General features: G+C 47.4%; 1 protein-coding gene across 1 annotated transcript; it reads left to right on the top strand.

Moving 5' to 3' along the window:
* The first annotated feature begins 570 nt into the window (after positions 1 to 570).
* On the top strand, positions 571 to 4326 carry LOC141051192 (uncharacterized). The gene is made up of 6 exons (XM_073548055.1): positions 571 to 1021; positions 1097 to 1157; positions 1233 to 1316; positions 1446 to 1641; positions 2701 to 2860; positions 2971 to 4326. The coding sequence occupies exons 2-6, from the start codon at positions 1098 to 1100 to the stop codon at positions 3404 to 3406; spliced, it is 936 nt and encodes a 311-aa protein (XP_073404156.1). The 5' UTR covers positions 571 to 1021; position 1097; the 3' UTR covers positions 3407 to 4326.
* Positions 4327 to 24522: the final 20196 nt, after the last annotated feature.

The following is a 24522-nucleotide window of genomic DNA, read 5'->3' on the forward strand; positions in this document are numbered from 1 at the left end:
ATTGCTCCTTAAGACGATTCCTCTTTTTTTGGGATGCTATCCTAATGAGTACATCAGTGATATATTTTTTATGGGCCATCCATATATTACCCATAGAGGTGTCCGGGGTGATATTAGAGTGGAAGAAGGCCTTGAGCTCTTGTTCGACCATTATTCACGTTTGAGGGTCAGAAAGCAAGGATTCATTCAGTCTCCATGTATACAGGCGTGCAGTCTTCATGCCTAATTTAAACACAGAGAGTACGCTATCTTGGTCGGACCAAGAGGAGTGGACATGTCTGGAATACATCAATGACATGCGTTTTTTTTGTTAACCATGGAATTTTAGGGTTAGTTAAGGGGGTTTAGGGTTAGGGTCAGGGTCAGGGTCAGGGTTGGGGTTAGGGTCAGGGTTAGGGTTAGGGTTAGTATGGTTTGGTTAAGGGTTAGGGTCAGGGTTAGGGTCAGGGTTAGGGTCAGGGTTAGGGTTAGTATGGTTTGGTTAAGGGTTAGGGTTAGGGTTAGGGTCATGGTTAGGGTCATGGTTAGGGTCAGGGTTAGGGTTAGGGTCAGGGTCAGGGTTAGGGTCAGGGTTAGGGTTATTATGGCATGCGCATGTATGCGTTTTTTTAGCGCTGCGTTTTTTTGGTGGTGTCGACTTGTTGTACTAGATATAAACTTCTTTTTGGCGGTGTCCACTTGTTGTCCTAGATATAAACTTCTTTTTGGCGGTGTCCACTTGTTGTCCTAGATATAAACTTCTTTTTGGCGGTGTCCACTTGTTGTCCTAGATATAAACTTCTTTTTGTCGGTGTCAACTTGTTGTCCTAGATATAAAATTCTTTTTGTCGGTGTCCACTTGTTGTCCTAGATATAAACTTCTTTTTGTCGGTGTCCACTTGTTGTCCTAGATATAAACTTCTCAGTCAAAAAAAAAAAGTCTATATAAAGGAGGTGCCTGCCAAAACTCTGCCACTACTACACTGACAGATTGGAGAGCAGACAGTCACCAAGGAACCCATCTTCTATCAGCGTCAAGAATGTGAGTATATTACATTATATGCCTGTCCTTTTAAATTATGTATGTACTAATGATTTTTATTATTTTTACATGCAGTATGTCTTCAGAATCCGAATATTCACCATCGCGGCAGGAATTGGCGCAAGCAGACCGTGAGGTGATTATTTTCGTGCATCTGGTAAGTATATCTGCTGCTACTCCAAATCTCTTACGTTTTTTTCAACTTTTTTAGACATCATCATCATCTTCTGCGGACGGAACTACTGAGGGCGAAGAGCAGGAGCAGCGAAGCCAAGTCCCGGTGGTGATACGGAATGTATGTATCAAATGATTTGTAATGTTCTTTATTTTTTATCTTCTATTTTTACTCTTTTTTATGTTTCTTTTTTTTGTAACTTTTTATTCAATTTAAATTTGATTATTCTAATGAATGTGTTTTGTCTAGGTTCCACAACGTGATGAAGGCGTCTACCTGGATAATGAGCAGCTCATCAGCCTGGTCCAGGAGCGTGCGCCGTTGTGGGACAGCCGTGACCGGCTGTACAAGGACAATGTGGTGACCCGGCGGCTATGGAATGAAGTGGCCGCAGCGTTGATGGATGGCTGGGACAGCGCCACAGCATCCTCCAAAAGGGCGTTTAGTGAGTATTTCCCTGCTCTGTATTGTGCTGCAGTGACTGTTGTCCTTGACGGCACTGTTGGGTTTCGTGCTAGGTATATTCTAGCAGGAAACCCAACAGTGTCATCGGGCTCTACAGTGACTGCTTTGAGTATTGTATTGCTATATTGTGCCGCAGTGACTGTTGTCCTTGACGGCACTGTTGGGTTTCGTGCTAGGTATATTCTAGCAGGAAACCCAACAGTGTCATCGGGCTCTACAGTGACTGCTTTGAGTATTGTATTGCTATATTGTGCCGCAGTGACTGTTGGCCTTGACGGCACTGTTGGGTTTCGTGCTAGGTATATTCTAGCAGGAAACCCAACAGTGTCATCGGGCTCTACAGTGACTGCTTTGAGTATTGTATTGCTATATTGTGCCGCAGTGACTGTTGGCCTTGACGGCACTGTTGGGTTTCGTGCTAGGTATATTCTAGCAGGAAACCCAACAGTGTCATCGGGCTCTACAGTGACTGCTTTGAGTATTGTATTGCTATATTGTGCCGCAGTGACTGTTGGCCTTGACGGCACTGTTTGGTTTCGTGCTAGGTGTATTCTAGCAGGACACCCAACAGTGTCATCGGGCTCTACAGTCACTGCTTTGAGTATTGTATTGCTATATTGTGCCGCAGTGACTGTTGGCCTTGATGGCACTGTTGGGTTTCGTGCTAGGTATATTCTAGCAGGAAACCCAACAGTGTCATCGGGCTCTACAGTGACTGCTTTGAGTATTGTATTGCTATATTGTGCCGCAGTGACTGTTGTCCTTGACGGCACTGTTGGGCTTCGTGCTAGGTATATTCTAGCAGGAAACCCAACAGTGTCATCGGGCTCTACAGTGACTGCTTTGAGTATTGTATTGCTATATTGTGCCGCAGTGACTGTTGGCCTTGACGGCACTGTTGGGTTTCGTGCTAGGTATATTCTAGCAGGAAACCCAACAGTGTCATCGGGCTCTACAGTGACTGCTTTGAGTATTGTATTGCTATATTGTGCCGCAGTGACTGTTGGCCTTGACGGCACTGTTTTTTTTTTCCCAACAGTGGACAAAGTCCGAACACGTTGGCGTTCGATCAAGGACCGCTTCAACAGTGATGTTCGTGCTGAGGGCCAGGTTCGCAGTGGATCTGCGTCAAGGACCAGAACTAGATACCGTCACTATCACGCGTTGCAGTTCCTAAGACCGGTCCTTGCCACGAGATCGTAAGTATTATAAATTTTGGGTTTTTATTTTTATTAATCTGTGTTTTTCTAATCCACAGCTGATGCTTCTTGTAAAGGCATGGTAGTAATGATTTTCCTTTCTTCCACAGCACCTGGAGCAGCACCCTGCAACCTGGCCCTGGAGCGGTCCTTCCTCGGACGTCCTCTGACCCGTCCCAGCCATCCGACAGCCATGAAGCACCTTGCAGGTCAGCCACACAGACAGCTGGTGTCCAGGAAGCTGGGCCATCAGGTGTTCCCCTGTCCCAGGTCTCTGCCACTGGTTATGCGGGCACTACCCGCCAGCGGCAGAGGGCCTTGGACAGGAATGTCTTGCCCGAGTTTATGCATTTGAGCGAGGCCTTTAATTCCAGCCTCAAGTCGCTGTCCGACAGAGTTGAAAGCGGTTTTGCACTCATGGAACATGGTTTTAACCACTTTGAACACTGCTTCAATTCTGTAGAACAGCGCCTTGACCTTCTGGAGGCTGACCTCAACAGACCAGCACACCATTTTTTTAGTAAGATTGAAAAGGGCATGGCGTAACACCTTAGTCCTGAGCAACAGCTGAATGTGCTGCAGGCCTGCAACAATGCTTTCTTGCAGGCTATGCAGCATAATCGGTACGGTCAGCAGTCAGTGGTGTCATTTCCACCTGTGCCACCATTGACTCGCTTCACCTCACTACCGACTTGTGCTGCATACCACTGCACGGACACCTCTATTCAAAGCCAGGACACCCACCGTTACACCACCACAAGTCTGAGTGCAGCTGGTCACTTCACCGACACCACCATGGCAAGCGCTGCTCCTGTCTGGAGCACCACCGCCACTCCCATGCATGCGTGGAGCTCAGCCACCACTAGGCAAACATGGAACAGCCCTGCCGCTACAACAACATGTAGTAGCCCTGCCGCCACCACCACTCTGCAAACCTGGACCATCACTGCCGCCACCAGTCCTCCTGCAAGGACGAGCACTGACAACCAAGAGCAGCAGCAGCCGCCACCTCAGCAGCAGCCGCCACCTCAGCAGCAGCCGCCACCTCAGCAGCAGCCGCCACCTCAGCAGCAGCAGCCACCTCAGCAGCAGCAGCAGCCACCCCAGCAGACGGGGGACCTACACTCAATATTTGCCCCAAGTTCAAGCCGAAATCAATCAAGGCGGGCATTGGGCCAAAGTCGGTCCAGGCACACAAGCCTACGGCGACATGCCATTACAACAAATGTACCTGAACAGATTTCCTCTCCTCCAAGTGTTCCTATTTTAATTCCCTTAACTGGACTACCTTCCCCCACAAGTTTTGTTGCCCCTTCCCCTCAAACACCGTCTTCAACTGCAAGTGTTGCATATTCCCTGCACACCCCCAAATTGAAACCATCTGCCCCCAAACGCCGGAAAAAATAATTTTTTTGTTTATTTTTGTGATTAAAAATAAATTTACATTTGTGGTTCACCATTACAAAGTTTCATTAATGTTGTTTGCGCCGCTCACACACACTGATGGGTAAATACATGTTAAAAACCAACCCAAGGCCTAGTATAGTCATATGTGAAATAACACGGACTAGTATAGTCATTCCAAGGCCTAGTGTAATAACTCGAGTTTTACCAACTTGGATCTGGTTTCATGAAAAACAAACTGTTGAAACTTGTCAAGTTTCAACAGTTTGTTTTTCGTGAAACAAGATCCTAGTTGGTAAAAATCGAGTTATTACAGTAGGCCTTAGTATGACTATACTAGGCCGTGGTAATTTCACATATGACTATACTAGTAGGCACAAGGCCTACTATAGTCATATGTGAAATACCACGACCTAGTATAGTCATACCAAGGCCTAGTGTAATAACTCTAGAAACTTGTCTAGATAAACTACCACAATTTTATACCTCAATTTTAAAAAAGTTGGAATTGAGCTGATTACATTCATCCACTCAATGCTGACTTGTATTCATGATTGACTTTCATTGGGTGGGGTTGAAATCACATACGGTACTTTTGGGTGGGGTTGAAATCACATACGGTACTTTTTTTCAACTAGTTTGACAATTTTCTCTTGAAAAAAAATTGGTTTCCTGATTCATGGCCTGCAGCTTTGCTCGTTCCAATATATTTCACGCAGACTAGCAATGCTGCATTTTAACTCATATGTGTATTTACCTGCCCAGGTGTGTGAACATCTAAAAATTCAGTTATACATGGGAAGTTTTTTATTTAATTGGATTTTAAAAAATATAGTGCACTCAGTAATGGTATCAAATAAGGTTTTTTATTAGTATCAAATAAGGTTTTTTATTACCATAAACAAACAAAAACATTACACCATTTCATCTTGCCAGTGCACCCGTCCTACATCAGAAATAAAGTAGGCCGCAAATTGGTCCCTCATTTGGCCAACTTCAACGGATGACCTGAGAGTGTGCTGAGTGAATTCAGGCAATGGGTTAGGAGCATCATCGTCCAGTTCAAAGGTCGGGTGCTCTTTAGCCATCACAAAGTTATGTAGAACCACACAGGCCTTCACCACCTCATCGACTGTTTCAAGTTTAAGATTAATGGCCGTGCCCAGAATTCGCCATCTGGAGACAAGAATCCCAAAAGCACACTCGACAGTTCTTCTGGCCCTGGTCAGCCTGTAATTAAATATTTTTTTGGTGTGGTCCAAGTCCCGGCTGGAGTAGGGTTTCAGTAAGTTTCCGCACATTTGAAAAGCCTCATCGCCAACCATTACAAAGGGCAGTGGCGGAGCTTCGGTGTGAGGAAGAGGCCGTGGCATAGGGAAATTAAATTGGTTGCCATACAACCTCCGGCCCATGTCTGAGTTTTTAAAAGCCTGTGAGTCATTACCACGGCCAAATGCTCCAATGTCCACTGCTACAAATATACATCCGGCATCCGCAATCGCCATGAGTACTATTGAAAAGTACTTTTTGTAATTATAGTACTCAGATCCCGTTCTTTGGGGTTTGATGATCCGTATGTGTTTACCATCAACAGCTCCCAAACAGTTGGGAAAATTGCATACTGTCCAGAATTTGTCAGCAATTTCCATCCACTTTTCAGCGGTGGGCAGGGGCATAAATTCTGGACAAAGAACATTCCAGAGAGCCCGGCAGGTGTCAGCAACAATTCCAGACAAGGTAGAGATTCCAATACGGTACTGGAAGTGTAGTGAAGATAGGGTTTCTCCAGTCGCCAGGAATCTGTGAACAGACAAAGAAGTAAAATTAATATTTATGTATATTATTTTAAAAAACTATAAAATAAAATATTAGTACATTCACGAAAACTAATTACCCAAGGTTTTGAATACTAAATTTAAAAAAAAAACATCAGACCGCACCCCTTGGTTTTTAAAACATAACGTAATGTCACCAGTAGCCGTTCCTCAGGAGGAATCGCACGACGGAGCTGTGTGTCCTGTCTCCGGATGGATTGTTGGACACGAGCAAGCAAATCCATGAAACTTTCGTGGGACATCCGGATATAATCTGTAAATTTCTCCGGGTTTGACTGGAGCTCGCTGTAGAGGGTGTGGTATGCCCCACGGCTATCCCGGAGTTCAACAATCGGATGTATCCACATACGCCGCCGTCTTCGCTGCCTCTCTCTCTTCCTTTGTTCATGGCAAGCAACTGCATACGCCTGAGCCATCGCGATGTCCAAATCCAAGTTGAAGTGAAAACTCTTCCAGCGCAGATCCATGGTCACGAGAAGAATCAAGCAAATGTGAAGAATACTGTAGACAGGGTCTATATATTAACATACCACACCCACAATGCAGTCCCATTGGTCTTGTGTGTTGTTGAATGGTTGTTTTTTCTTTTTTGTGGGGTTTTTCCAAAATCTGTAAAAAAACGCAAACGCACAAAAAACGCATACAAACGCGCAAAAACGCTGCGTTTTTTTCCTGCATGCGCATAAAAATGCTTGAAAAAAACGCAGCTTTTGTATGCATTTGTATGCGTTTTTTTAATGCGTTTTTTTGCGGGAAAAACGCGCTGCAAAAAGAAGCAAGTGTGAAACTAGCCTAATGGATGCATAAAGCATGTGGGAACATGATGCTGGGAACCTGGTTATGGTAAAACTTTTGGCTCTGCCACACAGGGATAGGTTAGGTTAATGTGTTGAGGCGATAGGCCAGTCTGAATAAATGCGTTTTCAGGACACTCTTAAAATTGTGGGGATTGGGGACTAATCGTATTGACCTGGGAAGTGCATTCCAAAGAATTGGCGCGGCACATGTAAAGTCTTGGAGACGGGAGTGGGAGGTTCTGACTATTGAGGATACTAACCTCAGGTCATCAGCAGAACGGAGGGCGCGGGTAGGGTGGTATACTGAAACAAGGGAGGAGATGTAGGGTGGTGCTGAGCCATGGAGGGCTTTGTGGGTGAGGGTAATAAGTTTATACTGAATTCTGGAGTGGATGGGTAGCCAGTGTAATGACTGGCACAAGGTAGAGGCATCGGTGTAACGATTGGTGAGGAATATGATCCTGGCTGCAGCATTCAAGACAGATTGGAGAGGGGAGAGTTTGGTAAGAGGGAGACCGATTAGAAGAGAGTTACAATAGTCGAGACGAGAATGAATAAGAGAAACAGTAAGAGTTTTTGCAGAGTCAAAAGTAAGAAAAGGTCGAATTCTAGAAATGTTTTTGAGGTGCAGATGACAAGAGCGAGCCAGTGATCGAATGTGGGGGGCAAAGGAAAGCTCGGAATCAAGTATGACCCCAAGACAGCGGGCATGTTGCTGGGGAGTAATAGTGGAACCACACACGGAAATGGCAATGTCGGGTGTAGGTACATTAGTAGCGGGAGGAAACACAAGGAGTTCAGTCTTTGACAGGTTCAGTTTCAGATATAGTGAGGACATGATATTAGACACAGCGTTTAGACAATCGCCAGTGTTTTCTAGAAAGGCTGGCGTGATGTCAGGAGAAGAAGCGTATAATTGGGTGTCATCAGCATAGAGATGGTACTGGAAACCAAATCTACTGATTGTTTGACCAATAGGGGCAGTGTACAAGGAGAAGAGGAGGGGGCCTAGAACCGATCCTTGAGGAACCCCAACAGTAAGGGGAAGGTGAGAGGAGGAGGAACCGGCAAAAGAAACAGTAAAGGAGCGGTCGGAGAGATAGGAGGAGAACCAGGAGAGAACGGTGTCCTTGAGGCCAATGGAATGGAGCATAGTGAGGAGGAGCTGATGATCCACAGTGTCGAATGCTGCAGAGAGATCCAAGAGAATTAGCATGGAGTAATGACCATTTGATTTAGCTGTTAGCAGATCATTAGAGACTTTAGTGAGGGCAGTTTCAGTGGTGTAAAGAGCGGAAACCGGATTGGAGAGGGTCGAGAACAGAGTTTTCTGAGAGATAGCGGATAAGACGGGAGTGGACCAGGCGTTCCAGGAGTTTAGAGATGAAGGGAAGATTAGAGACAGGTCTATAGTTAGCGGCACAGTTTTGGTCGAGGGATGTTTTTTAAGTAGTGGATGTATGATGGCATGCTTAAATGAGGAGGGAAAAATACCAGAAGAGAGAGAGGTTAAATATTTTAGTTAGGTGAGGGGTGACAGCAGGGGAAAGGGACTGGAGGAGATGTGACGGAAATGGGTCACTGGTGCAAGTAGTTGGGCGAGAAGATGCAAGGAGCCTGCTTACTTCTTCTTCTGTGACTGGTTCAAAATCAGAGAGTGAGTTAGATGCAGTGGGGGAGGGAGGACAGTGCATGGTATGAGGGGATTTGGAGATAATTTCCTGTCGGATCTGGTCAATTTTTTCTTTGAAGTAATTGGCCAGATCGTCAGCTCGGAGCTCCGTGGTTGGGGCCTGTACTCTTGGATTGAGTAGAGAATGAAAAGTGTCAAAGAGACGTTTCGGGTTATTGGACAGAGAGATGATGAGGGTGTTGAAATAGGTTTGTTTGGAGAGGTGAAGGGCAGTGTTGTATGTTCTAAGCATAAACTTAAAATGGATGAAATCTTCGTGTAGATTGGATTTTCTCCACAGACGTTCGGCGCACCTGGAGCACCGCTGCAGGAAACGTGTTTGCACCGTGTGCCAGGGTTGTCGCCGTCTGCGTTGTGGTGTTCTATTTATAGGGGGTGCAAATTCATCCAGGGCACTTAGAAGTGTTTCATTGTAATGCTTCAATGCAGAATCAGGACATGAGAGGGAGGAGATAGGGGCCAATGAAGACTGCAAGTTCTTCAGAAGTTTCTGGGTGTTAATGGCCAGTATGTTTCTATAAGTCTGGACAGTGGGGGTGACCTGAGCAGCCTGGCAGTTCTGTATAGAGAATGAAAGAAGATTGTGGTCAGAGAGCGGGAGAGGGGAGTTTGCGAAATCATCCACTGCACAAAGCCGAGAGAAGACCAAGTCGAGGGAGTTTCCGTCTTCATGCGTTGGAGAATTAGTAAGCTGCGAAAGGCCAAATGAGGAGGTTAGAGATAAAAGGTGAGTAGCAGATGGGGAGAGGGGAAGAGCAATGGGGATGTTGAAATCTCCTATGATGAGGGTAGGGATGTCACAGGAGAGAAAATGTGGAAGCCAAGTGGCAAAATGATCCAGGAACTGATGGGAGGGGCCGGGAGGACGATACACCACCGCCACTCGCATGGAGAAGGGGGTGTAGAGTCTGACGGCATGGACCTCAAAAGAAGGGAAGACAAGTGAGGGTACTTGAGGGATAACCTGAAAGGTACATTTTGGTGATAGGAGCAGACCAACGCCTCCACCAGCTCTATTGTCTGATCTTGGTGTATGAGAGAAGTGTAGCCCCCCGTATGAAAGAGCAGCAGCAGCGGTAGTGTCTGACTGCTGGATCCAGGTTTCAGTAAGAGCCAGGAGGTTAAGAGAATTAGAAAGGAAGAAGTCATGAATGAAGGAGAGTTTGTTACACACTGAGCGAGAATTCCAAAGTGCACAATTAAGAGAGACAGATGGCATGCAGGGAATATTAATAAGATTAGAGGGGTTTCTGAGTGTAGCAGTGGGGGGGTTTGACTTTCTATAACATGGGGGACCAGGGTTGGGAGCAATGTCTCCTGCAACTAGGAGAAGGAGGATAGAAAGAGTGAGCAGATGGTTAAGTGATTTGTGAGAGCGTCTCTGGTGTTGAATGGTGGGGCTGGCTGGATCTGTGCAATTTAACAATGTGAAAAGAGCATGAGTGCTATACATAGGAGAGGAAAGAAGCGAGGGGCCAATATGGATGGAGTGTGGAGAGTTAATGCCAGGGCGGTGGATGTGTGTGAATGCAGCGGCCAGGATAAAAATTACACAAATGCATATGGTATATATTTGTTGTACTCCAAATGTACAGAGAGTAGATGTATATAAATGTCTTACCTGTCTCCTGCCCAACTGCCATGTTATAACTGCCAGAAGTACTTTGATACATGTACTTAGATTACATGTGCATAAATGCCACCCCTGCATAAATGCTCCCCCTAGCTAGGTCTGAATATATAGGAGGTTAAGGCCTCTTTCACACATCAGGTTTTCGCCGTCAGGCGCGATCCGGCGCTTTTGACAGAAACCGGATCCGGCGAAATGCAATGCCGGATCCGGTTTCACCCCCATTGACTTGCATTTGCGCCGGATCGCGCCGGATGGCCATGCGTTTCATCCGGTTTTCGCCGGATCCGGCAATGTGTCGCAATGTGTCGCGATCCGGCGTCTGGAAAAAACGTCTACTGTAACGTTTTTTGTCTCCGGCGAAAAAGCCAGACACGCCGGATCCGGCGCGTCCGGCTTTTTCACACAATGAAAGCCTATGAGCGCCGCAATGCGCCGGATCCGCATGCTCAGTAGCTCTGCCCACAAGACATATATAAAAGCAAGACAGTGGGACCCACAGCCACACCCAACATGCCACCCAAGAAAGCAACCAAGCGAAGCAGGAGAAGGCAGGAGACCACTGCAGCACCATCAGCACCACCACCACCCCAAATGGAGCAGCAAATAGAACATGCTGAGGAGGGGAGGCCAGCAGCAGATGAGAGACGGTAATTATCAAATCCCCCATTCCTCCAAACTAGGGCCATGGAATATCAAGATATTCATTGGCCCTTTGTTTCTCTTTATTCAACAGCCGCCAAAGAGATGCAGCAGCAGCACCATCAGCACCACCCCAAATGGAGCAGCATGCTGAACGGGAGGGGAGTCCAGAAGCAGATGAGAGACGGTAATTATCAAATCCCCCATTCCTCCAAACTAGGGCCATGGAATATCAAGATATTCATTGGCCCTTTGTTTCTCTTTATTCAACAGCCGCCAAAGAGATGCAGCAGCAGCAGCAGAAATGGCATCACTGGCAGCAGCAATACCCACAGCCATGGAGTCTGGCCATCAACAGGACAGCACATCTTCTTCTGGGAGCCCTCCCTCGCATCGTCAGCGTTTGACGGTAAGTTTTTATTTCCAAAATCCATCATCTCTGTAATATATGTCTATTCATTGCCTTTTATTTCAAAACAGGAATCACAAGATGAAGAGGAGCTCCCAGAAGAAGAAGGAAGGGGTGGACAGACGCTTGGAGTGGGCTCACAATTCGTAAGTTTTTGCATCAAACGCAGAAACACAACATCACACTACACACAACACATAGAAAACAATGTTCTGCAGACCACACACAGCAAACAAATGCCAGTGTAGGGAAGGTGACCTGATGGACGGACGGACTAGTCAGAGTGAAGAAAGATAGGTTTGCACAGTGTAGGTAGGAGTCAGTGATTACAGTGGGGAAACAACTAGGAAAGTGTAGTGGACGTGCAGTACCTTGGGATGACCATTAGATGGCAGGGTGGAGTGTGAGCAAAGGACTTTACAGCAGCTTAGGGCTTTAGAAACCGTTGGTCATGGGGGGCGTGGTGACAGTTAGAGTGACTGTTTCGAGGAACCGGGAGAGTTATAAAGACTGAGGGAGGGTTCCAGAAGGTTCCAGTCCCCAGGGGGAGCCCAGGTGACAGGAGGACCACGCCAGTCTGTGTTCCCTGAGGAGAATCCGACCAAGGGGACTGAGGAGAGGAAACGTCAGGGGGGTGGTCCTGACAGGAAAGGACCGCAGCAGAGACAAGGCTCTGGGTGGAAGACACCGTATGTGTAACGACGAAACTGACCAGTAAAGTGCTGATGGTGTACGGGCCTAAGGCGGCCACAGTAACCGAGCTGTCAGGATTGTCACAATGTGAGACGGGACGTACGTATAAATACGTCCCTAGTGTAACGTACGGTGTTGAAGCGGCCCTGGACACGGAGGGCAGAGAGATATCGCGGTGTACCGCGAGGACCGTCAGTCGGAGTGTGAGCAATAAACTTGGACCTGTTGCACCCAGAATCTGCCTCATCGTGTCTCTGTTATCATCTCTGCGCGGTAAGAAGTGGGACCACCCCCTATCATCCCCCAGCTCGGCACCCCACCACCGACACTACATTTGGCGTAGTCGGCAGGATCGCCGCCGCTAATACGCTATCTTCTGCGGCAGGCCTGCAACTGAAGGACTGAGGAAAACTTGGACTGCTCTATTTCGGATTATAAATACCTGTGGACTACCAATTACTGACCTGTGGATTACAAATTGGGACGCTGTGTCGGATCTGTGTTGCTTGCAGAGGATCCAAGGCAGTAGCTGATTCTGCCCAAGTGCCCAAGATGGCGGTATTACTTCAGCGCAGAGGAGAGGTCCGGGTGTTTGCAGTTGTTCAGAATGGACTGGGACCCCCTCCAACGTACCCCAAAAGGAAGCAATATATGCCCGGAGACCGACGTTTCCATATATTGGACCCTGGCAGATGGATGGAAAGGTCTGCCAACGCCCCACCCAGCAGGAGGAGTGGCACAGAAGAAAAACTTGGCTGCGGCTGTCTGACGCCATTCGAGTGCTGCCCAACGGACGGTATGAGATGCTGCGGGTGTCGGGGCATCGGCCGCCTAGAGTGGCAATGGCGGCGAGAGATGGAGCTGCACCAGAAGTCATCTTCAGATTTACGGGCAGGCAGCGGGATGCTGAGCCGGGGAGCGGAGCCTGAGGGGAGTCAGCGAGAACGGCTGCCACCAATACCAGCAGAGGACTTCTCAGCGGAGCCCCCGAGTCCGGAGGGAAGGCCCGCAGGACAGTGGAGCAAGGAACGGAGGCTGCGGGGGAAACTGCGTGATGATGGAACGGAGGCCGCAGCGCCGGGGAAGGTGAGAGTACCCCCGGCCCTACCAGTGCCTCCGCAAGCGGCCCCCACCATTCTGCTGCAGCACGCGGCCCCCTGCGCACCGGAAGGCCTAGTTACCACGGGCCCCGTGGTGTATGCAGAGCTGAGCGAGGCCCCCGCTCATGTCCCCGAACTACCCCGCCCGGAGTCACCAGTGCAGAGCTCACCCAAAGAAGACGCTGCTGCGCTTTCCCTGCTAATAGCAGCTGCATCGTTGAAATCGGCCGTTACTCCAGCTCCGTTGGAAGTAGTGGATGCGGCCTGTCCTGAGGCCGCGGTTATGCCGCTGCTGGAGTCGGCTGCGGCCAACTTAGCGGGCCCTGTGATTCCAGCCCCCGAGGACCCGGTTGTCCCCATTTGCCACCTGACCCCAGCGGCTGCTGGGCCACAGAAATCTTCGGCCGTTTCTGTCTTGCGGTCTTTTTCAGCGGAGTCCCGCCCACCGGACTCCAGGGCCCGTGCTGTTCCCTCCGTGTGGGTAGCGGAGGTGATCAGGAAGAAGGCCCGGGAGCAGGAAGTGTGGAACCTGCTCCACACTCAAGGAGAGGCTGGCATGGCGGTGGAAAGATCCCGGGGGCGGCTGGTGTACACCAATGTGGCCCGGGGGTATGGCTTCATACGTGATCAGACTGGTCAGAAGGTATACGTGAACGTAGCCTCCATACGCCACGGCCGTGCCCTGGAAATAGGGGACTTTGTCTCTTATTATAAAGAATACTGCCCCCGCGGGTATTATGCGGTGGCGGTACTGGCGGTACCTGAGGAACGCGAACCCCCGTAAAGAGGACTGTATTGGACACTCCCTTCACCCCAGGAGTTCCACGGCTGTGGGCCCCTTGCTACGGCCATTAGGAGATGGCCTGGACTGTCAGAGTTTGAAAGAACAGTTCTAGTTTTTTTTTAAAAATGTTTTATGTGATTAAGCTGTTTTTTTTTAGAATGTTCCTCTTACAGGATGTTATTTTACTGATTTGGAAACTTGACAGAACGGGGATACGAAGACAAGAGGGAGTGTTCATGTCCAAGGAAGGGGGAGGGAAAAGGAGTACTGACGATGTTTATTGTTGAACGTTGAGTTTTAAAGCAAAAGAAAATGAAAAAAAAAATTATAAAAATGGGGTACTTGTGCTATTATAAAGTTGTATGATGTATAATATGCAAAGTAAAATGCAACAGGTCCGGGTTAAGGGAAGGTCTGCGGGACCAAAGGAAAGTGTGAGATCCGGTAGGGATCTAAGAGTTGAGGTCTGGGAGACCGGGACGCCGACCATGACATGTAATTGAAAGAAGGAAAATGAGTGGGAAGACGTGAGAAAGACAGCCGTCCTAGGTCAGGTCCCCAACACCACGGACACCCCTGAAGAAGGAAAGGCGGGCGCCGGCAATGATCTGGTAGGTGAGTGGCCTCGATCATGGCGTACCGGATAGTGAAAGGTAACAGTAGGGGAGAGTAGGGGAAAGATACACGCCGTAGAGAGAATACGGGTGTACCTTGCCCAATTTGAAAGACGTTGTCATGTGGCATGCGCGCTGGTGAGTAGCAGTAGGCTGCTCAGAGCATAGTGCTCCCAGTATGGTTCGGCCCCCGCAGATAGTGGGTTTGGCTCAACTTCTGGTCCGACAACAGAATGTAGGTGTAGATTCAGAATGACGAAGGCAGGGATGACGATTGTCGAGGACGACAATGGACAAAGGAAGGGGGAGTGTAGGGAAGGTGACCTGATGGACGGACGGACTAGTCAGAGTGAAGAAAGATAGGTTTGCACAGTGTAGGTAGGAGTCAGTGATTACAGTGGGGAAACAACTAGGAAAGTGTAGTGGACGTGCAGTACCTTGGGATGACCATTAGATGGCAGGGTGGAGTGTGAGCAAAGGACTTTACAGCAGCTTAGGGCTTTAGAAACCGTTGGTCATGGGGGGCGTGGTGACAGTTAGAGTGACTGTTTCGAGGAACCGGGAGAGTTATAAAGACTGAGGGAGGGTTCCAGAAGGTTCCAGTCCCCAGGGGGAGCCCAGGTGACAGGAGGACCACGCCAGTCTGTGTTCCCTGAGGAGAATCCGACCAAGGGGACTGAGGAGAGGAAACGTCAGGGGGGTGGTCCTGACAGGAAAGGACCGCAGCAGAGACAAGGCTCTGGGTGGAAGACACCGTATGTGTAACGACGAAACTGACCAGTAAAGTGCTGATGGTGTACGGGCCTAAGGCGGCCACAGTAACCGAGCTGTCAGGATTGTCACAATGTGAGACGGGACGTACGTATAAATACGTCCCTAGTGTAACGTACGGTGTTGAAGCGGCCCTGGACACGGAGGGCAGAGAGATATCGCGGTGTACCGCGAGGACCGTCAGTCGGAGTGTGAGCAATAAACTTGGACCTGTTGCACCCAGAATCTGCCTCATCGTGTCTCTGTTATCATCTCTGCGCGGTAAGAAGTGGGACCACCCCCTATCATCCCCCAGCTCGGCACCCCACCACACTACACCTACATCCAAACTCATAACATTTTTTGTTTTCTTCTCTAGTCTTCCCAATCTGGTGCTCGGCCAAGAGGTCCTCGCAGTGCCTCCCAGGGTCGTCGGCGACAGCAACGCGGCGGTCACCAGCGTGTAAGTATAAATATTTTTGCTTTGTTTTTTTGCACTTTTTATTTCATTTCTTTTGTGGAGGCTAATTATGTTATTTTTGTCTTTTTCTTTAACAGCCTTCACAGCGTGCTCCCGACTCTGACGGTGAGGATGGAGGGATTGATGTGGACCGCCTCATCGATCTCGTCAGAGAAAGGGAGCCGCTCTGGAATATGGCTGACCGCCGCCACGCTGACCTGATCATTACCCGACGACTCTGGGAGGAAATCTGTTCTCTCCTTGTGGGCCGCTGGGAGGACCTCGAAGCTCGGGACCAGATTAAAGAGCGTAAGTATATACAGTAACGGTTGCTTGATGTAAACCAGTGTTTCCCGAACTCCAGTCCTCATGGTCCCCACGGATCATGTGTTCAGGATTTCTATTTACTATTGAAATCCTGAAAACATGACCCCTGGGGACCATGAGGACTGGAGTTTGTGAAACACTGATGTTGTATACTAACCACTCCTTTCTCGTTTCAGGGAACAGAATTGTGAATCGGTGGCGGTCTGTGAGGGATCGTTTCAAGAAGGAGTTCAATAAAGAGATGCGGGCCCCGAGTGGATCTGGAGGACGCAGGAGCAAGTACAAGTACGCACAAGCCCTGTCGTTCCTCCGGGAAACAATGCTCACCAGAAGGTAAATATTACACACCACATGTGAAAAAAATGTTAGATGTAACTTTTTTTTTTCAGCCAGGGCCATACCATGTCAGTATTTTAATTGTTTTTTTTTCTCTTTATTCCACAGCACGGTGAGCAGCACTCGGGAGCCTGCACGATTGGACCCTTCTGAGGCGATCCCTGAGGAGACCGGCACCGAGGGACACTTCGACCGCCCCGGTACATCTGCACCTTCCCTGCCTTCCCACACATTCGACCCATCTGTCCCATCCACCAGCACAGGAGCATCGTGGCCGCCTACATTACATGAAGCTGCTGGTGAGGAGATCGCTTTCCCTTTACCCCACCCTTCTGCCCCTGCCGCCTCTAGTACACCTGCGGGTACTGGGCGACAGCGGCAGAGGGGTCAGGAAAAGAGTTATGCGCAAGAGTTATTGCATCTGAATGCATCTTTCCAGAACTGTCTCAAAGTCTTGTCAGAGCAAATCTCCGCAGGCTTTCAGCAGATCAACTCCAGCATTCTGGAGGTGAAGACACTTCTGCAAACCATGCATTCAGAAGCAAGATCTTCGCCAAACCACACCTTTTTCAGGTCTGTTGTGGAGCGCATGGAAACGCTCTCTCCTGCCTAGCAGATGCATGTAATGCATTCGTGCCACGGTGCTCTCCAGCAGGTTACCTCCCAACCTCCACCTCCCACCACTGTAGTTCCTCCACCTGCACCCCCTCCAGCCACTTTCCATCCTCCCCCTCCTATTACATCTGCACCCCCTCCAGCCACTTTTCATCCTCCCCCTCCTACTACATACCAGCAACCTGCCCAGTACCAGCAACCTCCCCAGTACCAGCAACCTCCCCAGTACCAGTCATCTCCCCACTTCCAGCAACCTGCCCCGTACCAAACTCCTTCCCCGTACCAAACTCCTTCCCCGTACCAAACTCCTTCCCCATACAACTTTCCATCAACATCATCTGCTCCTACAGTCCCTGCCCAACCCTCCACTCCACCACCCACCACCTCTTCTGCTTCCCACATGTCCACCCATTCTGTAGTTTTTTCCACACCTTCACCTCTAACTGTTCCTTCCCCACCAAGATCCCAGTCCTCTCTCCACACACCCAGTGTCGAAGTGTCCCGCAGCCCCTCCAGCAGTATTTCCACCCCACAGTACACAGAATTGTAATGTGTGTTTTTTGTAATAAAAATGCCCATTGGGTTTAAAACCTTTCTAAAAAAGTTTTTTTGCACTTTAAAAACATTTTACAAAAAAAAAAAAAATTTAAATAAAAGTTAAATTATCGTTTCACAATGGTTGTCTGTCATTTCTTTCTGCGGCGAACTATGTTTTAAAAAAAGGTTAAATACAGGGTATTTCAAAGGTAAAAAGGTATTCAAAACCAGGTATAACTGTGGGTAAATTTTAGCTTTTTGCCACAGTTGTGTTCCTGGTTGTGTTTGAAGCAAAGTATTTCACTTAAAAAGTTGTGTTTATTGTTGGTGATTTCCTACCAATGTACACAACTTTTGTTAAAAGGTGAAATACTTTGCATAAAACACAACCAGGTACACACCTGTGGCCTAAAGGTAAAAATAGAAAGACCATGACAAGATAGCCAACTTTGGTTGGCAAAGGTATATACTGTTGGTCCAGAAGGTACACAAGTTTAGGGCAAAAATCTCTCACACTCTGTCATCCCAGTGTACTCTGCCTTGAGGTGACATAAAGTATAGTGGAAAATTGTCCCTGAAACCGTCACAGAACTTCTAGTGGTAATATTTCCAATGACAACATCCATCTTCGCCAGTAACTTGCTCTTCTCTCCAACCTGCACTTTCTTCTCTACAACCTGTCAAAGAAGGGCTGTAGGAACATGCTATATCTAGTTTTCCAGTAGCCAATCCCGTTCGGAAGGCCACAAGGGTCAATTTTAAAAACCGGATCCGGCGTAATCCGTCGAAAAACGGATAGAAAAACGGATGAACCGGATGAGACGGATCCGGTTTTGTCTGTCAAGAAAAAGACGGATCCGGCAGAAAACCGGATCCGTCACATCCGGTTTTACTAAACATTTGCCGGATCCGGCGTTCCGGCACGACGCCGGATCGCGCCTGACGCCGAAAACCTGATGTGTGAAAGTAGCCTAAGGCTAAGTTTTTTTTTTTTTTTTGTGGCTCTCTCTGCTCGTTAATCAATCAGACTAAATTGAGACACCAGGACCCAATAAAATGTTGTGGTCAAATAAACACATGTCCAGCACTACATGGATCATAAAGCACTTTGAAAAGTTTCTTGACCTCACAACATAAGGGGACAAGCAGAGTAAGTTGAAAAAAACTATATACCAGATATAAGCTTGCAGAGTTGAAAACACATAGATAGCATTCAGGATTAACTGCTTGCTGACATTGAATGAACCAAACCCTCCTGCACAAATGGAAAAGAATTATGCAGCAATATGGCGACATCTCTCGTTTTTTTATCATGAGTAGCAAGAAAAAATCTCGAGTAGAGCTTATGGAAAAATTTGGGAGATGAGTTATTAGAGAAATGAGTTTCCTGTAGGAATAGCACATCAGGGGAATGTTTCTGGTAATAAATAAAGGCGCGTTTTCTTTTTATCAGGGAATTGAATCCCCTAACACTGTGTGATAGTACCTTATACATTAAGTATACATAAAGAGACTCTAATGAAATTTCTAATTAAACTACGGCCTGGAACCGGCATTTTCACCGTAGTCACATATCCTAAAATATTTTTACATCTCATCGACACTCTTGTAGGGAAAAGAGGGAAGGGAGGGTAACAAAAAATACAACAACAAGAAAAATGGTCGCAACCAATGACCAATTTGTGGGCTGTGCTGGTCCACTATCAGTAGGACCAGAGGCAGTAATAGCCCAAAATGGAGTGGCATACTTACTCCAGGGGCACAACACTCCACTAGTAGAAAAAGAAAACAAAATTATTCATAAATTGTCATTAGAAACATCAAATAGCAATACTATCAGAACGATAACTCAGCATTTTGGTCGTTCTTTGAGAATATTACAGCACATTCGTCGATAGTGGACTCAAGAAAGGGGCTACATGCTGTGCTGTGATTTATTGAGTCTGGTATGGCGAACTTCCATCCACTCTCTGCGCGGTCTCTGTCTCTGTGGTCGGGCTCCCGGATCAGAAATTGGGATTCCTGCATTCTCCAGTGCTTTTCTCCCTTCCTCGAGAATTCTTGGAGAATAGGTGGTGTTGCCATAGGAGAAAATTAAAGCATGTGGGAATCCCCACCTGTACTTAATCTTTGCTTTTATTAATCCCAGAGTTATGTCTTTCAAGGCTTTTCTCCTTATTAGAGTTGCCGGGCAGATGTCAGGGAACAGAGATACAGTATCTGGGACACCTAGTAAATTGTTCAGTTTACGAGCTGTGGATAGAATCAGGTTTCTGGATTCCTCATGATGCATTTTAAGGACAACGTCCCTAGGTGAGGCATCAGATTTGGGACCTCCCAAAGCCCTGTGAATTCTGGTTATTTTTAAAGAATTAGGGTCTGCTTGGGGCAGGAGGGTACAGAAGAGGTTTGAGGCAACCTCCAGTAGATTGGAGCTACTTTCCGGCAGTCCTTTAATTCTGATATTACTTCGGCGAGATCGATGTTCCAAGTCTTCACACTTTAGCTCTAGGATCTCGAGTCTAGCATCTTGTTCCTGTAGTTGTTCACTATTATGTTCAGCGGCATCTGCTGTGTCATCCATTCTTCTTTCCAAATCGTTGGTTCTTTGAGCAATATCCTGGATTTGCTGTGTGAAGCTGCTTACAGCAGAGGATAATTCGGCTCTGAACGTTTTCTGAATGGTAGTCAGGAGGTCCTCCATTGTCATTGGAATCATGTTTGTTGGAGTAGTCAAGTTAGTTTGCTGCGACCTCTGGAGGGAGCTCCCAGTGTTCAGTGAGGTTGTGACACTGACATAGCGTGACTAGCTGATTTTGTACGTTGAGTCATCAGTTGTGTGATCGAACGGATATTGTTTTCTGACGAAACAGACTTTTTGGGACGCATTGCTCAGAGACCTCCTGCGTTCTGAACGTTATCGCATGACAATTAGTCATATAGGTGGGTGCCTATTTGTGCCCATGGTGACAGATCTAGTGTTCCATAATTATAGTCCACCAGGATCGTCCATGCCCTCCGTGTTGGATTTTAGCAAGATATGGGGTAAATTTTATAGAACAGAGTATGCCTCTGGTGCAGTTCTGCTGCAATACCCCTTTAATATCACAAGAGCAAGGGGGTGTGTGAGCCTATAAGTCAGAGCAACATCCCAAAACAGGGGAAAGGAGAAAAAAAACCCTCTCTCTTCCTTCTTTTTAAGTATGGGCAATTGCGTCAAATGGCCAGCAGAGGGAGTCCCACACCTTTATACATAAAATAAGGTATCTATGGAGATTGTATTAACTCTTACAGTCTCGTAGCTTCTCCTTTAGCTGGGGACAAGATAGAACACACAGCCCTCTACAGTCAGGCCTGGGAGAGACAGCAAGGCTCCTGCAATCCCCTCAGGTGCTCTGCTGAGCAGGGAGGATCCTACAAGTGGTCCACAGCCTGGCTCCCGCTGTCCTTCCTGCTATTAAATGAAATTTTCCCCTATTTGTTAAGGTTAAGTACCTGTTTGCTGGAGGGTCCAGTGTTTTGTGCCTGAGGCAATTTTCCTGTTGTGGCCTGGTGGGGCCTCCAGTGAAGCAGATGGTTGTCCCTGTTGTTTGTCAATCCAGAGCAGTGTCTCTTATGTCTCACGCCGTTCCTGTGGTGCCGGAAGGAAAGCTTTAGTTCCGGGTACTATGGCAATGCCTAAGTAATTATAGCACAAATGTATGAGTTCTGTATATAATCCATTAGCCGGCAGGGCCTAGATGAGGCCTGTAGCAGTGAGAAGAGGCCTAGGCCTCACTCCTGAAGTCTCTCTCCAGTTCCAAGTAAAAAATCTCTGCTTTTAAACATCCGAAACAGTCCAAATCGGGCTCAAAATGTTCTGTATCAAATCCTTATTAGGATCCAAAAGAAAAATTGAGTTTTGAGTGATTTTTGGTCTGCATGGGAGTAGATTCAGAGGTTATCCCTCAGGAGCTCTGCTTTTCTGTGGCTCACATGTGCTGTGTCCTAGGCCACACCCTACTGTTTGACTTTTTGAACGCAAAATTGGCTGGAATAAATGGTAGCACCATGTCGCGCTTGGAGACCCCGTGGTGTGCCCAAACAGTGGAAACCCCTCAATTCTAACTCCAACTCTAACCCCAACACACCCCTAACCCTAATCCCAACCCTAATCATAACCATAACCACAACCCTAAGCCCAACACATCTCTAACCCTAATCCCAACTGTAACCCTAATCCCAACCCCAACCCACCCCTAACCCTAATATTAACCCTAATTCCCACCCTAACCCTAATCCCAACCCTAACCCTAATCCCAACCCTAACCCTAAGGCTATGTGCCCACATATGCAGAAAATTTCTGCATGAAAACTGGACTCCTTCCCAGAAAACACATGAAAAACGCGCGATTTTTGCGCATTTCTGTGCGTTTTTTGCGCAAAAAATGCGCATTTTTTATGCGTTTTTTTCGCGCGTCCCTAGACTCATAGAAAATAGCTAAAAACGCAGACTTTTCCATAAAATTAATGAGTATGCTGCGCGAAAAAGAAACGCATTGGCTGTTTCACTTTTAACAGCCAATCAGAGTGATCGTAGGCATGTGGGCGCTTAGCCACACACCCTGGTGTTAACTATAAAGGGTCCTCTGTGTGCGGGTTGGGTGACCTTTCAGTGACCCCGGTCACCCGACCCACAGGGGGGCAATCAATTCATGATGCCACATGGGCGCCATAGGTCGTATTGGCATGACTTTTCATGACGCCTATGTGGCGTCAAAGGTCGGGAAGGGGTTAAAGAGCCGAATGAGCCAGACTTCCCATCACAAGTCCACTGGGAAAAAGTCACAACTGTGTCTGCTCTATGTAGGAAGAGGCACCTCCCCTTTCTGTCACCTCACTCCACACATGGTCACGTGGGCATGACGTCAGCAGAGGTCCTTCTTGCAACTTGGATTTAGCCTCTAGTCTACCCAATTCTGGGACCCTTTGGAGTTCTGCTTCCAGGATCTGTGATGATGTCATAGTCATGTTATCAGTCACATGGGGGAGGAGCAGGATGGGCGCTTGTAGGAAGTGAAGGGTTTTCTGTGTTGGAAGGGTTGTGGCTAAATCCAAGTTGACAGAAGGACACTTATTGTATATAGATATATATGAATCCTGTCATGTCTTTTTTTGCAGTAATACTGAGCCGCAGACCAGATATGACATCTGATTACACATTTATATATATGTGACATTTATACTCGAGAATTTTCCCCTTAATTTTAGTATGTGCAATATTCTGCGCCAATCTCATCCGCGTCCCGTTTTTTTTTTTACTGGTGATCATTTTTATAGATCACACTACCACAGATTTTTTTCCACGCATGCACCTAGGAGTGTATTAACCCTTGTGCAATTTTCCTTTTTTTTCATTTTTTTCCTTCCCATAACTTTTTTAGTTTTCCATCAACATCGCCGTTGGTTTTTTTTTTTATTTGGCGGGACGTTCTTATTGATACCATTTTGGCGCGGATACCATGTTTTGATCACCTCTTATTTCATTTTATTGCAATGTTGCGGTGACAAAAAAAACGTAATTGTGGTGTTTCGATTTTTTTTCTCGTTATGCCATTTACTGATCAGATTATTGTAGTATTTGATTGGCCAGACCTTTCTGAATACATCAATTCCAAATTTGTGTATTTTTTTTAATGGAGAAAAAGCAATATTTTTTTTTCTTATATTTTTATGATATATGATGTAACAGAATCATGCGTTGTGAAGGGGTTAATACTATAACTATTGGCCAAATGGACCAGGTCCTTCTGCCAACTTGAATTTGGCCTGCTCTCTGTGAGAAAGCTAAATCCTAGTTGGCTAAAGGACCAGGTCCCTGTGAGTGTTTTAATACTTGATCTAGCAGGCTAAAAGACCTGGTCCTTCTGACAACTTGGATTTAGCCTGCTCTCTGTGAGAAAGCTAAATCCCAGTCGCCTAAAGCAGGGGTCCCCAACCGCCGGTCCGCGGCCCACCACCGGGCCACTGCAGTGCCCTTGCCGGTCCGCGGACACATGGGGAGCCAGGGGCGGTCAGTGGCGTAGCGGGGGCTGGGGCGGCGCGCAGCAGTTCTTAGCGGCGGCCAGGGAGCGATCAAGCAGCTCCGCTGCCTGCAAGAGGGAATAGCAGGAGCGGAGCTGCAAGGACCCGTCCACTGCGTCCAGCTTCCTGCCCGCCGCCCGCGCTTTCTGTCTCTGACTGACACAGAGAGGAGCGCGGCCGCTGCTGTGTCAGAGCGAGGAAGCGCGGGCGGCGGGCAGGTGAGAGGAGAGAGGTGGTGTCTGTGTGTATGTATAATGTGTGTGTGTGTGTGTGTATATGTGTGTGTATGTCTGTCTGTGTGTGTACATGTGTGTGTGTGTGTGTGTATGTCTGTCTGTGTGTGTACATGTATGTCTGTCTGTGAGTGTATGTCTGTCTGTGTGTGTACATGTATGTCTGTGTGTGTGTGTGTGTGTATGTCTGTCTGTGTGTGTATGTCTGTCTGTGTGTACATGTATGTCTGTGTGTGTGTGTGTGTACATGTATGTCTGTCTGTCTGTGAGTGTATGTCTGTCTGTGTGTGTACATGTATGTCTGTGTGTGTGTGTATGTCTGTCTGTGTGTGTGTCTGTCTGTGTGTGTACATGTATGTCTGTGTGTGTGTATGTGTGTGTGTATGTCTGTCTGTGTGTGTACATGTATGTCTGTGTGTGTGTGTATGTCTGTCTGTGTGTGTATGTCTGTCTGTGTGTGTACATGTATGTCTGTGTGTGTGTGTGCATGTCTGTCTGTGTGTGTATGTCTGTCTGTGTGTGTACATGTATGTCTGTGTGTGTGTGTGTATGTCTGTCTGTGTGTGTACATGTATGTCTGTCTGTGAGTGTATGTCTGTCTGTGTGTGTACATGTATGTCTGTGTGTGTGTGTATGTCTGTCTGTGTGTGTATGTCTGTCTGTGTGTGTACATGTATGTCTGTGTGTGTGTATGTCTGTCTGTGTGTGTACATGTATGTCTGTGTGTGTGTGTGTATGTC

This window comes from Dendrobates tinctorius, unplaced genomic scaffold (assembly GCF_039654945.1).
Source record: "Dendrobates tinctorius isolate UK_male_01 unplaced genomic scaffold, ASM3965494v1 ptg000155l, whole genome shotgun sequence".
NCBI lineage: Eukaryota > Metazoa > Chordata > Amphibia > Anura > Dendrobatidae > Dendrobates > Dendrobates tinctorius.